At 42.3% G+C, this 14,967-nt stretch overlaps 1 protein-coding gene across 1 annotated transcript; it reads right to left on the bottom strand.

The window, feature by feature from the left end:
* Nucleotides 1–7,163: 7,163 nt before the first annotated feature.
* YPEL3 (yippee like 3) lies at nucleotides 7,164–14,234 on the bottom strand. Its single transcript, XM_042471755.1, has 5 exons — nucleotides 14,037–14,234; nucleotides 10,471–10,655; nucleotides 8,712–8,755; nucleotides 8,086–8,194; nucleotides 7,164–7,688 (listed from the first exon to the last, which is right to left on the bottom strand). Exons 2-5 carry the CDS (start codon nucleotides 10,585–10,587, stop codon nucleotides 7,599–7,601), a joined length of 360 nt encoding a protein of 119 aa, XP_042327689.1. The 5' UTR covers nucleotides 10,588–10,655; nucleotides 14,037–14,234; the 3' UTR covers nucleotides 7,164–7,598.
* Nucleotides 14,235–14,967: the final 733 nt, after the last annotated feature.

The following is a 14,967-nucleotide window of genomic DNA, read 5'->3' as shown; positions in this document are numbered from 1 at the left end:
CATCTGTAAAGGGATTTTGATCATCTTCCATCCCTCTTGTACACATCAATATAACCATTCCTATTCTAGAAAATCTCAGGAGTTATAGTTCTGAACCTTCTGCTTTCAATAGTAGAAATTTTAGACCTCATCTTCTTGTTTACTTTAATGTGTATATAACAAATTTGTATCTGACACTTCTTGCAAAGGGAAGAAGACATATACTGTATTTCCCACACTCTTTTACTTCACAACAAACTTGTGAAATAAGTTAGAGAAATGATGCCTACTTCAAGGTCAGCCACAGAGCTTAATGGTTATAGAATATACTTTGCCCAGTGAATGCTGAAAATAAAACATCCAACATTTTGGTGCATTCACTCACCCTTCTCTCTTGTTTCAGTTCTTCAATCCCCCCCCCCCCGCTCTCCCCCACCACCATTCCCAATTTCACCTGGGTATCTGAAGGCTTCATACTGGGGGCCTGATCTGGGGGTACCCAGTTCCAGGAGGTGGGGGTGGCCGCAGAGGGTAAGAGCCCCCATACTGTGAGAACATCTCTGAGGATGGTACATGGATGTTGAGGAGCCTGGGAGCCAGAACTCTTGGATTCTTTTGGAGGGGCTGGGGTCTAGTGGATTAGAACAGGTGAAGAAAGCCAGCTAAAACAGGAAGCCAAGGCCCGTGCCTTCGTCAGTAGGAGGCAGTTTGAGGGTTAGAAAAATGGTGGCAGGACGTATGGCCCGGGAAGGAATGGAATATGGTTTTTTTGGAATAGGAAGAAGGAAAGGGAAGCCTGCTGGTTGAGGGCTGGGAGCTAGGTTTCCTTGGTTCTGTCTCATGAGCAAGTCTAGGATGCGTCCACCTCCAGCTCCTTCTCTTCCTGAGGAGCCCCTGACTGGGGCTGTATTTATGATTCTGCCAAAGCTCTTTGAAGTGAGACCCCAAATGGCACATTCACAACCTCTAGAGGGGAGGGATTTGGGGCTGAAGGCAGGGGAGTTGGAGGAGAGAAGTAGCAGGGACATACATTCTAGCCCCAGGATGTCCCATCTTTACTCACCTTCTAGCTATTTCTAGCAGTGTCCCTCTATTTATCCAACTTCCTCCTTTGTTTTTATTTCATCCTAACCTGAGTGCCCTCATACAAGAAATTGTCTTCCATGTCTGATACATTCTATCTCGACTGCTCCTCAACTATATGATATGCCAGCCCTAGCCCACCTATCCCCCCCCCCCATGTCAGGCTCCTCAACTCCATCTCAAACTTCATTAGAGTGTTGGCTGAGTCCCTTTCTGTGCCCACTACTTGAATCTTCCTAATTGCCTAATAACACTCTGACTCCAAGTTTCCTGATTGATCCTGACCTATGGGATCCTTGGTTTTACAGTAGGGGGGGTGGTGGGTGCCATGGTCATTTATCATCCAGATGTTTTCACAGCTGGGCAGGACAGCTGCAAGGGCTGCCAAATCCTGGAAGTGGAGATGGGGGTCTAGGGAGTTATAGCCACATTTGCGTCATGAGGATACCTGGTTTTCTGTAATCTCATAATGCAACAATTTTAAATGTACTTCTAATTGGTCTGCTTAGTATAATCAAGAGGTTATATTATCATATACTTGAGTCGCTATTTTCAACAGAATAGATTAGTACTGTGGTGCTTGACAAGTGTTGTACCATCTATGGGAAGGACACAGCATCACATTGAACATGTACAGTATTAAATTGGATACCTCCCATCAACCTTTAAGGCAGTGTGGTCACAATAAAAATAACAAAGATTGCACGAGCCAGCACTATTTATTTTTTTATCTTGTTTTCATCTTGCCCTTCCTGTTTATTTGTGCATAATCACAACTTGCATGTGTTACTTGTGTGTGTTGTGTTGTGTGTGTGTGTAACTTACTTCCTCCTGCTGCATCTGATAAAGTAAACAAGTCTACAAAAGCTTATGATACAACTTCTTCTACACAATTAGTCTCAAATGTGTTGCAGGATCCGCTTGTATACTGTTCTTCTTCTACTTTTATGACGAAGAGCTAGAAACTAGGTGAGGTACTGAAATCCCATTCTTGATTAGTAATCTTTCAACTCTGCCTTGGGTAGTTCACCAGGAATTCCTCTGCTTCCAGTGTTATCTCAATGGTCTTAAGGTTAGAAATGTAAACAAGAATGAGAAATGTTGACCGTACCAGTTGCTACACCTGTAAATTTTATTGTGCATGATGTGTCAAGTATTCAGCGTTTCAACCAGCATCTCTTATCACCAGGGTATACCAACTGTTGTATAAGGAGGAGGGAAACCCAGAGCAGTTGTGGCACAGATCATGAAGTGCTATATAAAAAATTGGAGTAAATTTAAAAAAAGAACACCAAACTGACCATTGTGCCAACTACAGCCTGAAGAACATCACTGTAGATGTAAAGACTATGTAAAAACTAGGGTTGTACTATTAAGGCCTAATGTTCCAAGAGCCAATAGGCTCTGGACCAAAACAAGGGACATTGTCAGGGAAGAATACGAAGTCGTATCTGCATCCAAAATGAAGAGCCTTAATGAATGACAGAAAGAACTCTTTAAATGGTTAAGCCGGTGAAAGGCAAAATAAAGGATGCAGAATACAGTCAGAATTTGAATGCAGCTATTGGGTGACTTGTGCATTGGGGCAAGAGGAACTATAATAACAATCAATGCAAAGAAACAATGACAACAAAAAGGTGGAACAAGAGACCTTTTCTACAAGTTTAGAGAATCAGAGATAAATTTTAACCAAAGAGTGGGGATGCATGTGGTCAACAGGAGAATATATTATTTATATGATCAAGGAAAAAAAAGATGATAGAAGCACTTTTTAAGATATGCAGATAACATATGCTACTATCAGAAAGTTCATAGAGGTGGGATAACTACTGAGGAAAGTAAAAAAGTCAAAGGCAGTTGAACTAAAAGAAAGCAACATAACAACAGATCATTTGCATGCTGTATACCTTCAGTCATTTCTGATTATGGCAACTTTAAGGCCAACCTATCTGGTTCGGGTTTTTTTTTTGGCAGATTTGTTCAGAGGAGGTTTGTCATTGCCTTCCCCTGAACCTGAGAACATGTGACTTGCCCAAGGTCACTTAGTGTTTCATGGCCGATGGGAAATTGAAACCTGATCTCCAGAGTCAAATCGCTATGCCACAAATCCACTGTTGAAATCACTATGCCACAATAACTTAAGTGATTGTGCTGGAGCAAAATTCTGTGGACACCATGGACTGCCAAATAAATGGTTCCCAGAGCAAACTGACACTGTCACATTTTCCAATATCATGAGAAAACATGATTCACTAGAAAAAAATAATACAGTTGTCACTCCATATCCATAGATTCTTTATCCATGGATTCACCATCCATGGCTTGAAAATATTTTAAAATATATATACATTTCAAAAAGCAAACTGTGATTTTCAATTTTATGTAGGGACACCATTTTACAATGTCATTGTATTTTGGGTCTTGAACAGCCATGGATTTTGGTATCCATGGGGAGTCCTGGCATCAAACCTTATCAGATACCAAGGATCAATGTAATGCTTGGCAATGTAGAAGGCAGTAGAAAAAGAGGAAGACCGCATTCCGGATGAATAATCAAGGAAGCCATGGCCCTGAGTTGCAAGACCTGAGCAAGGATGTTGATGACAGGATGACTTCATGGTCCCTCATTCATAAGGTTACCATAAATCAGAGTACGTTGGCAGTTAACACACAACAACAGAGCAAATCAAACCTTAACTCTCCCTAGAAGCCAACATGACTAAAAAAGAGGCTATCATACATTGACATATCATGGGTTGACATGACTCCTTAGACAGACAATATGCTCAGTAAAGTGGAATGCAATTGGAAAGACAGAGAAGAGTGTAACAAGTGGATGATTCCATTAAGGAAGCTAGTGCCTTGAGTTGGCAAAGTTTTAACAGGACTGTCAATAACAGGTGTGCTTTGAGGTCTCTTAGGATCATAAAACAACCCAGTGACTTGACAGCAGTTAACACACACCACACATGTAATGATGGCAGTTTATGGTAACATAGCATACCCCCTACATACTTAGATTACAAGATGTCTAGGGATTTATTACAATTGAGGTTTGTATGGTTTTTATCCTGCCTTGAATATCTGTTCTTGGGGTCAGCTCTTAATGGAGCCAATCCATGCCTTGGATTGAAGTGGACAACTGTGGCTTCCAGATATTTTGGCTGCAGCTTTTATATTCCTCTTCATTGCTGAACCTCATTAGCTGAGCTAGGGCTGACAGGAGCTGTAGACCAAGAGTGTTAGGACAGACACAGTCAATGCTTATTTGTAATTAATTATTTCCAGTTGCCACTCTCACCAACTGAGTGCAGAACAATAGAAGAAAACAACTTTTACATCAGAGGGCTGTTAATGGTTTCACCTGCTGCTGCTCTCCAAAGGCAATTTCTGCATAGTGAGAAGAATGTTTACTTTTGGAATCTATGGGAAATAGAATGGAAAAAATCTCTCCCCTCTTCTTTGCCTGATAGGTAGGTGCAAGCAGTCGATCTTATGGAACAAACATGTTGGAAGAAAATGTGTGAAGGTGTGACAGAAAAGGCAAAATTGTTTCGAGCAATTTACCATAGACCTGGGAAGTTCCCTTTTTATTAATTTTGATTTAGAAACTTTGTGGTTATGAATCGTGCGCGGAGGTAAATAAAGTTGGTAAATAAAGTGACATGCCCACTTCTTTTCTGTGGGCAGCTACAGGTACTCCCCACCTATGTTAATATAGCTTGGTTATCTTGGTTATGGACATGAATGCCCTCTTGTGTTGCTTTGAAGGAATGCTCCCCTTCACTTTGCTAAGCATTATAGTCTTTTCTAGTGAGTCCTTTCTTCTCATGGTATGGCCAGAATATGACTTCAATTTAGTCATCTTTGCTTCCAGGGAGAGTTCAGGCCTGATCTGCTCTAGGACCCAACCATTGGTCTTTTTAGTGGCCCACAGTATTCTCAGAACTCTTCTCCATCACCATATCTCAAATGAGTTGTTGTTGTTTTCAATCAGTATTCTTCACTGTCCAGCTTTCACAACCATAGATAGAAATGGGAAATAGGATGGCCTAGGCAATCCTAATTTTGTGAAGTCAAAGGCTTTCATGGCCGGCATCCATAGTTTCTTGTAGGTTTTTCAGGCTATGTGACCATGTTCTAGAAGAGTTTCTTCCTGACGTTTTGCCAGCATCTGTGGCTGGCATCTGTGGTTCTCTGAAGATGCCAGCCACAGATGCTGCCGAAACGTCAGGAAGAAACTCTTCTAGAACATGGCCACATAGCCCAAAAAACCCACATAATCCTAATTTTGGTGTTTAATGATATATCTTCACACTTCAGTCCTAATCTTTTCCTGAAAATTAGTTTGAAATACTTCATTCCTGTTTGCTCTGAAGTAATTGGATGCCATGATAGATTTCCCTTTCTACCTGGGAGGGCAGGAAGCAATTTCCATTTGAGTTTCTTTCATGATTCTGTCTCTGTCTTCCACCTATTTCAAAATGCCTTGCCTGTTGCTACTCTCCTTGTGTCTCTAGGCTGCAACAAAACTGTGTATGTGTTGCAATTTTTAGTTTTAAAACTTTCAGTTAGTTCCCTGAATTGGTATTGCAGAATGAGTGCATAAAATGATGTGGCAACTAATTTATATTATGTGGCCATGAGGAGTCCCTTAAAACAAGAGTGGGAATGAAGTAGCTCACTAGATTTGGTTGGACTACAAGTCCCAAAAGGCTTAGCTAGCCAGAAAAGTGAATTTAAGGAATGCTGGAAGTTGTAGTCCACCAACATGAGTCCCAATTGTGCCTTAAAGTATGAAACCAGAATTCTGATCAGTGTTAGATTTATATGCATGCCACATAAACTGCAGTTCAGATTAGGAGGGGCCTCAACCCCTAAAATCCACCCACAAAATAAAACAAAGAAACACCATAAAATCTGCTAAAATAAATGTCTTTTGGTGGCACTATGGGCCTTCAAACATGAAATAGTTTAAGGCTCCAGCATGTCTTAATCCAATCTTGATTTTAATCCACGATTATAAGATCTGCACCAACAAGGGTAGCATATTATGTATGTGGGTTAATCCATAATTAGATCTCTAATTCTATCACTGGGCAGCAGGGGGAGCCCTTCAGCAGCCCAATTTGAGACAAAAGAATTCTGACTCACTGAGCTTTTGGGGGACAAAAATGGGAACAAGTGCTCTTGAGTGCCTGGAAAATGAAAATTTGAATTGCATGAGCTAGCTCCCTAGCTCCTTGCCCTCAGTATTCTTCTGTTGTTGAATTCTCTAGGACTCCAGAGTTCTACATTCCTTGAATTTACTGGAGTTATGGCTGTTGAAGATGGGGTAGATTAATTGATTGATAGTATTTCTATATTGCCTCCCAGCCCACAACATGCAAGATGGGAGAGGTATGATGTGAATATCATATAGCTGGAGCTAATTGTGTCTCACTGTAAGCTTGGGAAGCACTGGAATTTACATGAAAATATGGCTGAGGCAATAGCCACTGATGCTTGCTTTTAATGTATTTGTTTTGCCCTTGCTGTTGTGCCTTCAAGTCACTTCTGACTTGTGGCGACCCTAAAACAAACCTACAATTGGGTTTCCTTAGCAGAGGTTTGCCCTTGCCTTCCTCTGAGAGTGAGAAAGTGTGACTTGCCCAAGGACATCCAGTGGGTTTCCATGGCTGAGGGGGATTTGAACCTTGGTCTCCCAGGGTCCTAGTCCAGCACTCAAACCACTACACCATGCTGGTTCTCTCATATTTGTTTTGCTATTGCTCATATTTTCATCTAAAAAGTCTTGAATGTACCATTTAGAGATGGGTTTGAGTGTTGGACTACAACCAGGGTTCGATTCCCCAACCATGTAAGCCCACTGGGTGACCTTGGGCATATCACCTACATTGAGCCTCAGAAAATCCTGTGATATGGTCACCATAAGTCTGAAACGACTTCAATGCACAAAACAAGGAAATTCCAAAAATAATTAAAATGGTCACAGACAAGGCCCTGTTTGGACTACCCAAGGCTAGAGTAAACTTTACCTCCAATGTACACAGTCTACTCTCTTTCAACCTTCAGAGCCCCCACTGTAGGAAAATCTCAAATCACTTCATTGCTTTTATTTATATAATACATTTAGTCACACAAACTCACAAATACTGTACAACCCAACCCTTTCCCTCCCCTCTCCACTGTACATTTGCCCTCTTTTTTTTCCTTTTTTTTTTTTAATGCAGGCTCCCTCTATACAACACAACCCACACTGTTCCCCCCTCCCCTAAACCCTGCTTGCACACTGCCCCTGGCCTAGGTGTCTTCTTATGCACTGCCACATGGTGGTGACATATCTGAGCCATGGGTGTTGCCTCCTGGTAGAAGCTCTGCCTCCTCCTTCACAACTCAGATGCAACATCTAGAGGTGATTTGGATGGCAGACAGTTGGTTGGAAAGGCAGAGGCAGGTTTTGTGTAAATTGTCATTTCTTATGTGCCACCCCTACAGGTAGTGTCCAACGGTGGTGGGATTCCTTTGTGTTTGTTTCAATCCCAGCCATTATCTTTGATCATGTGGTTGAGTTCAATGATGTATTTTCCTTCCTTGTATTTCTGGCTGGTCTCAAAAGCTTGTTCCTGCAGAATGAAAGAAAACAAGGGGTTGTGGAGGAAGTGCTGTGAACCTGCTTAAAGCAATGCATTGTTTCAGGCAGGGATATGGGGAAGGTGTGACTTGTGGGCCATTTTGCAACCCTTGGAAATACCCCCCACCCGCCAAGACCACTGGTCTCCAAAACATTAAAAAACTGACCAAATAAATGGTTTCGCAGCCAACAAAAAAGACATAAACTGCCACAAAACATGGCTGTCTGGCTGTTCTTGCCTCCAATATACTGCCCCCACTATATGGAAATTGTCCATATTTTGGCATATTCTAGGAATAAGGAGTAGCTGTGCAATCTGATGGTGTGCGCTCCCATTCCCCTACAAATGCCATTTCTGCTAAGGAGAGGGAGACCAAGTAAAGACTCACATATTTCCATCCCAGCGTGGTCTTGCAGTTCTCACAGTATATGTCAGCTACAGCATGTAGACCTGTCAGCAGAACCCGTTCTTCTGCTGGACCACATCCAACATTCACTCTATATGAAACAAGAAAAAAGTGAATAGAGGAGACATGTATCACTTGCCTCTGACAATGTCCAGCATTTTTAATCCACAGCCTTGCTATTCTGAGTTCCATGCATGTAAATCATTTGAGTCGGTAGGTCTGGTGTTGTATGGTAATGTTCAGACATAGTATTACCACCTCAATGAGGACTAGGCTGTAGTTCTAATATCTAGAGCAGAAGTTCCTAGCCTGAGGATAATGGATTCCTGGGAGCCCCGGTCAGGCTTCAAGGGGCTCACAAACTAGATATAATACACACAGACACACACCTCTGATCACTCCTCTTTTAGTTTACTTGCTATTACTTTAAAAATTCTGTCTAAGTGTATTTTTCTGGGAAGGGAGCTTTCATCAGATTCCTGGGCCAAAAATGATTAAGAACCACTGAGCTAGAACTCACAGTGGGTTAGGATAGACTGCAGGTGCTGCAGTTTCAATCTGCTGTGTAAACAAAGTCTGACACCCCCAGCACCCCTTATGATACTCACACAGAGTTGAATAAATATGCCCGCCCTTGGCTTCCTTGAAAAGACTGTAATGATAAGGAGACAAGAAACAATTTTTTAAAGAAGAACCTTTTCAGAGCACTGTTAAGCTATCACAGCAAATACACAAAGAATCTTTGTGGCACTTTAAAGACAAATAGACCTATTGCAGCATAGCCACAAGGTGCCTCAAGAAAAAGAAACCAAATCTTGAATGCTTCCTTACCAAGAGTTTTTATCTCAGCTATAGGATTCCTTGTCTCATAACATCTTGACCAGATGAATTCAGTCCTATCCGAACACGTTTTCTTCTCTTTATTGACACCCCCTCTCGATCCTTTGCCCCAGATGATAGTCCTCATGCCCTGGCGTTTCAGCTGCCTTCTGCATTTCCTTGTTTATTCTCTGGCTCACTTTCAGACACACCCCATCTATACAAGCTGAACACTATTTAATGATTAATCAACTAGGAACTCTAACTTGTTGACCTTGCAGTATCTCTAACATCAGGGTGTAGATTGCAAGGCAAGAACTGGCAGGCCCCTTAAAAAGAAATATTGGGCCTCAGAAAGCTTGTTCACCAGAGGAGTATATATATATATATATATATGAGTAGTTATAGTAGATAAGGACATTCCCCCAAATAAGAATTTTATCACCCAAATGAAATTTTCTATCAGTTTCCAAATTTCTAGCATTGCAGAGAACGAGACCCTGAAAATTGTTCACCACTCCAATTCCCTTTTGCTGAGAAACCCTATGATAGTTCCTCTCTACTTAGTTGTAACCCCTCCTCTGAGTAACAAAGCCAGTTTTGTACTTTCCTTTCTTTTCTGAGCTTTGAACTTTGGCTGCATCCACACTGCAGAAATAATCTAGTCTGACCCTTTAACTGCCAAGGCTCAATGCTTTGGAAATCTGGGAATTGTAGTTTATTGTAGCACCAGAGCTCTCTGACAGAGAGCTACACAACTCACAAAACTACAGTTCCCAGAATTCCATAGCATTGAGTCCTGGATTATTTCTGCAGTGTGGCTGCAGCCTGAGTTTGTCATCAAGGGAAAACTCCCACGTCAGTATTATAGCCCACCTGGGACGTAAATCTTGATGATTTTCTTGATATACCCTGTCTTCCCCCAGTGATTTAAGCAGTGGCAAGGATGAGCTGGAGTTTAGGATTGAAATCCATCATGTAGAAATGGTGGCAATGCCAAAAATATTCAGGGACCCCATCCCATGTCACTTGGGTTTATGGATTTCTCACCTTTGCAGCCTCCTGGTCCTTCTAAAAACATTAATATTAATTTGTCTACATTTAAAACATTTTATTCTTGTCTTTTGATTATAGTCTTTAAAAGGTTATCAAGTGATTTGCCTGACAGGGTTGCAGTGAGTAAAGCAAAGGTTAAACATTGCAAAAGTGTACTGAAAATGCTAGCTACACAATAAGAATCTTATGAGTGAGGCTGGGTAAAATTCAGGAAAACAAGTACTGATTTGTGAAGTTGAAGGCTTTCATGGCCGGCATCCAGTTTTTTGTGGGTTTTTCAGGCTATGTGTTTCTGCTAGAACATGGCCACATAGCCCAAAAAACCCACAAAAACTAAGTACTGCTTTGTTTTGCTTCCTCTTTACACATTTTGCTTTTTCCTTCCCCTTTTTAAAAACCATCTGTGTAGGAAAAAGCATCAGCCTCTTCCCTCAAATGCCGTAAGCATCTCTACAGCAGTTTGCCTGGGACGTCCCATTCCCTGCCATTTACCTTGGAGATGAGATCGTCGTGGTTGGCCAGGTGGGCCCTGCAGTGCACGCAGCTATAGCGTCGATGGCAGTTGTCCAGATAGGCTTGGAAGGTTTTGGGTTTGGACAGCCTCACCATTGTGGTGGGGTTGCACAAGGGGGAGAAGCCACAGGACAAGTGTGAAGAACCAGACAGTCCCCAAAAACCTAAGAGAGAACAAGTCAAGAGAGAAGAGTTACCAAAGCATGGACAAGCTGGGAGGAGTGGGGGATGTTAGCATAGGAGTTAAGGGTTTTGTTTTTAGTCCTGGGAGCTAGCCAAGTTCTGTCTAACCGGTCTGGTATCTAAACAAAAACAGTGCCACGTGCTTTCCCTCCCTACGCAATTTCTCAGAGGTTCAACCTGTAATTAACCCCTAGATGTAGGTCAGGGCTGCTGGTCTTGTGATGAAGCAGCCTTACCAGGAATAGAACCCAAGCCTCCTAGCTCTTCCACAACATCCCTTCTGAAGAAGTTTCTGCCAATGACCTCTTCCCCTTTCTAACAGATCTGGAGCTGTGGACGCCATCTGTCACAACAGCTAGCTATTTATTATGGGAGAACACAGGAACTCTAGGCTTTCTATTATTTTCATTTCTCCCACTACCAAAGCATCCAAGAGGCTGTGGTAGATGGTCAACAATGTAAAAACAAAACATCTACTCATTGCCAGAGTTCCCTTTTGCCTGTATCTATTGTGTCTGTTTAGAACTAAATACCACCCACCTTGTCTAGTTGATCTCTCCTTAGCAGACAGGACTTAAATGCTATGATTTTAGGTTCAGAATGCCTTGGGTTGAAGATGGGGGGAAGGATGAATATGATAGGAGGTAAAAATGTGCATTAGGAATACTTAAGTTTGGGAGGGGAGAGAGATACAGCCGAACAATGAATGTTAGAGAGCACGCAGAGTTGTGGGAAGATGGCGGGAGTAACAGATGGATATAATGCAACGAAAATAGAAGTAGTGTAGGGAAATAGCTATTACAGGATGGATAAGTGGGATAGGGAGTGTTCAAAAAGGATTGAGAGCATAAAAGGGCATGCCTAAATGCAGACAGGAGGGAGTTGTGCAGTAGACGGCACATATGTGTGCAGATTTGAAGGCAAAGAAACCTGTACATGCCAGCTGGATGTGGAAGGAGGAGACAGACACAAAGCAGCCTGCAGATGAGCGGAGAGGGAAGACGGGAGGGGACAGAAACACTGCAGAGGAAATATAGTTGCTTCGACAAATGCACTAGGAAGGATTTCTTGTGGAGAGGGGGGTCGATACACAAATGGAGAGCCCTTGGCAAGGAAGGAGAGATGGAGCCTTGCTTTGTAAAAGGAAGTGCGGACAGTGGGGGAAGGGGGAAAACAGTGTCTTGAAAGGGAAACAAACCCGCCAGCCCTACAGGCAGGAGAGTGCTAGAGAAAATGGAGGCTGAGACTCCATACATCTGCAAATAAAAAATACAGGAAGCTGAATTTGGGGGGGGGGGGGGAGCATTTGAGGGTGCACTCTCATGCAAAATACCTAATACCCTACATATTTTATATGTTCTCATCCCTTTAAATATTTGCAGTATATTTTTTCCTGTAGACATTGGTAAGAGAGCACCAGCTGTAGGAAAGATAAAGGTTGAGAGGAAATTGGGGTGGGGGGGCATTTAACAGGAAAGGGGAAGGAAGGTGAGGAAGGACAAGTTAAAGGAGGTCAGGTAAAAAAAAGACGCTTTTGTAAAGATCTGTAATACAACAATCTTATTCCTCATTCCGGCAGCTTGAGCAAAATGATTGTGAAAAATGCCAGACAACTATTGAGCAATTCTATGACCAATAATGATCATCTCCTTATCAGACAACATCATTTTAGTGTGTATCCATGGCAACTTAGATCCACTTCTGTGCAAAATACAGGATTGCCTAACAGACAATGGAAACACACTGGCCACTAGCCTACTTAACATGGAGGCATTTTATTTATCAGAGAGATCATGGCTGCATAGTCTAGTGTATAATAAGCCTAAGAAATAAATCTAAATTCTTTCTGGACACTATATGCTTCAAGGCAAGAAGGAAGACACACCTTCCACAATAATGTGCTTTAAACACTAATTCCATGAGATGGTAGGGTCTTTCTTTCATATGATGGGAAATATACCAGATTGGCACCCCATAGTCCACAATGTGAGAAGGGATTCTGTTAAAATGCTTTTAACATTTGAGTGCTGTGCAATGGATATTCAATTCCATTGTGAGGCTGTGGAATATATTTTGACTTGAGCCTCTTGGTTTTTAGAACAAATATGGCTGTGCTCATATGAACATGCTGCAGAATTCATACTTTACACACAGCATGGCCCTATTTTACAGAAAACATGAATACAAGTTACCAGTCTGATTCTGCAGATTCTGTAGAAACTAAGAAATGACCATAGGGGGATAGGATATTTAAGAGACTTAGATTACAGATTGTTACTACAATTAGTTCTCAATAAAATACAGTATGGTCTACATTATGCTACTGTTTCTGTTGTCGTGTGATATGTATGTATATGGGTTAACAGATTGCTGGGGAAGGAGCCCCTGAGAGAGATGGATCATGAAAGAAAAGTAAGCTAAGCTACATAATACATCTTTGTTTTCTCCTCTTTTTGCAAAATTTATTGTGCATATTTCATAATCTCTAATCCTTAACTATTAAATATGAAACCTTTAGGGGGCCATTAGAGGAAAAGGAGGAGGATGTTAGATATTTGGTTGACATTCTTTTGAAAGATTTTTAAAGATTTTTGTAAATGTAGATTCTCTGTCAAATAAATAAGACTTGTTGGATACCAAAACTTGTAAACTAGAAAAACCACAATTATCTTCCATTAGCTCTAAGCACATAATCCTCAGTCCCTGGATTCTGGGAGATATAGTGGCTGTACGGTATTTATTGTCACAGACTATAAAGATATGGTCACCCTCCTTTTATAAGCCATAGTTATGATTCATGTGGTTTGGCTCAGTGCCTCCAATCCGTATTGAGACAAAACAACACTGGATACTCGAGACATAAGGAGCCCAATATTATTTTGAAGAAGAGGAACTGGAATTCACAGCCTTTGTCCAGATCTTTTCTTCTCTGGTGAAGTAAATGTGGGTTTTTCTGTGGGAAAGAGGAGCCCTGTGGAATCACATGAGAAGGAGCATATTGTTACATTTGGTGAAATATCCTGCCTTGAGCCTTAGACATTAAGGATCATGAATGTTGGTGGGTCCTAGTACATGCAAGCATTGCTTAAGCAGGGCATGGCTGTCAGAAAGAACAAAATAATTGCTGGGGCTGGAATGCATCCCATCCCTTGTTGTTCACCAAACCCATTGGTCACCTGGTGAGTAAATTGGATTATGTTTTGTGGCTACAATTAGCTACCCAGTTGCCCAATGCAGTCATTCCTTAATGTTGGAAATCTTACAAGAGGCATCCCTCCTCCTTCTTTAAGTCTTGTGACACTTTATAGACTATTTTGTGGCATGGATTTGAGCCCACTTCCTCACACCCCCCCTGCAATCTCACCTGGCAGAAGAGCAAGGTCGAAGGTGTGCCTCTTCTTAGGATGGAGTCTCTTAGCTCTCCTAAAACCCGAGGAGATGCCCTTCGTGGAGGTGGGGAGGCTCCCCACAGAGAGACTGCTGGTGGCCCCCCAGGAAAGCTCCAGCTGGGAGTCTAGACTGCCTCTTGTTTACAAACCAAAGCTGAGAAACAAAGGTGTCTCCACCCCTTTTTTCTCTCCCTCCTCCTTGCTGCAGGCTTTCCCTCTTTGCTCCTTCCTCTTTCTTGCCAGCCAATGAAGGGGCAGTATGCAAATAAACTGCAGAATTTTGGAAATGGGAGGGGGGAAGGGAGAGGAGGAGGAAGCACAGCATCATCATCTTCTGGCACGTGGGAAGGAGTCCTAGTGCACATGGGCAGCAGCAGGGCTCTCTGGGGCAGGCAAGGCTCAGCCCCAACAGGCACTTTGCAGACTGCTTGGCCCTCACTGGAGCAGAACAGGAGCTTAGGGCTCCCAGGTCAGAGGATGTGACAGCTAGAGAACTCTGCATTTTAAGACTGACTAAAGGAACAAGTTGGCAGCATGATCTTTTGTAGACTTAGGCTGCATCCACACTGGAGAAAATACCTGGTTTGGCACTGCTTTACCTTGTTGTCTGGCTCAAGACTATGGAATTCTGGGAGTTGGAGTTTGTTGTGGGGCTGGGCCCACAACAAACTCCAACTCCCAGAATTCCATAGCCTTGAGCCAGAAAGAGTTAAAGCAGTGCCAAACCAGGTTATTTCTCCAGTGTGGATGCAGCCTTAAATCTACTTCCTCAGATGCATTTGCAAACTACAGGCGGTTACGACTAGACATTCATGTCAAGGGATTACCTTTACCTTTAAAGAAAGAAACTGGCAGCATGAGCTTTTGTAGACTTATGTCTACTTCCTCAGATGTATTTGCAGAC

This window comes from Sceloporus undulatus, chromosome 6 (genome assembly GCF_019175285.1).
Source record: "Sceloporus undulatus isolate JIND9_A2432 ecotype Alabama chromosome 6, SceUnd_v1.1, whole genome shotgun sequence".
Classification (NCBI taxonomy): domain Eukaryota; kingdom Metazoa; phylum Chordata; class Lepidosauria; order Squamata; family Phrynosomatidae; genus Sceloporus; species Sceloporus undulatus.
This window is presented reverse-complemented; position numbering and strand designations above follow the sequence as displayed.

Excerpts from the sequence above, each read along its gene's own strand:
- YPEL3 (XM_042471755.1), bottom strand. The coding sequence starts at position 10,587 with ATGGTGAGGCTGTCCAAACCCAAAACCTTCCAAGCCTATCTGGACAAC. Across the intron at positions 8,756-10,470 it reads ACGACGATCTCATCTCCAAG|TCTTTTCAAGGAAGCCAAGG; the intron begins GTAAATGGCAGG and ends TTATCATTACAG. Across the intron at positions 8,195-8,711 it reads GCATATTTATTCAACTCTGT|AGTGAATGTTGGATGTGGTC; the intron begins GTGAGTATCATA and ends TGTTTCATATAG.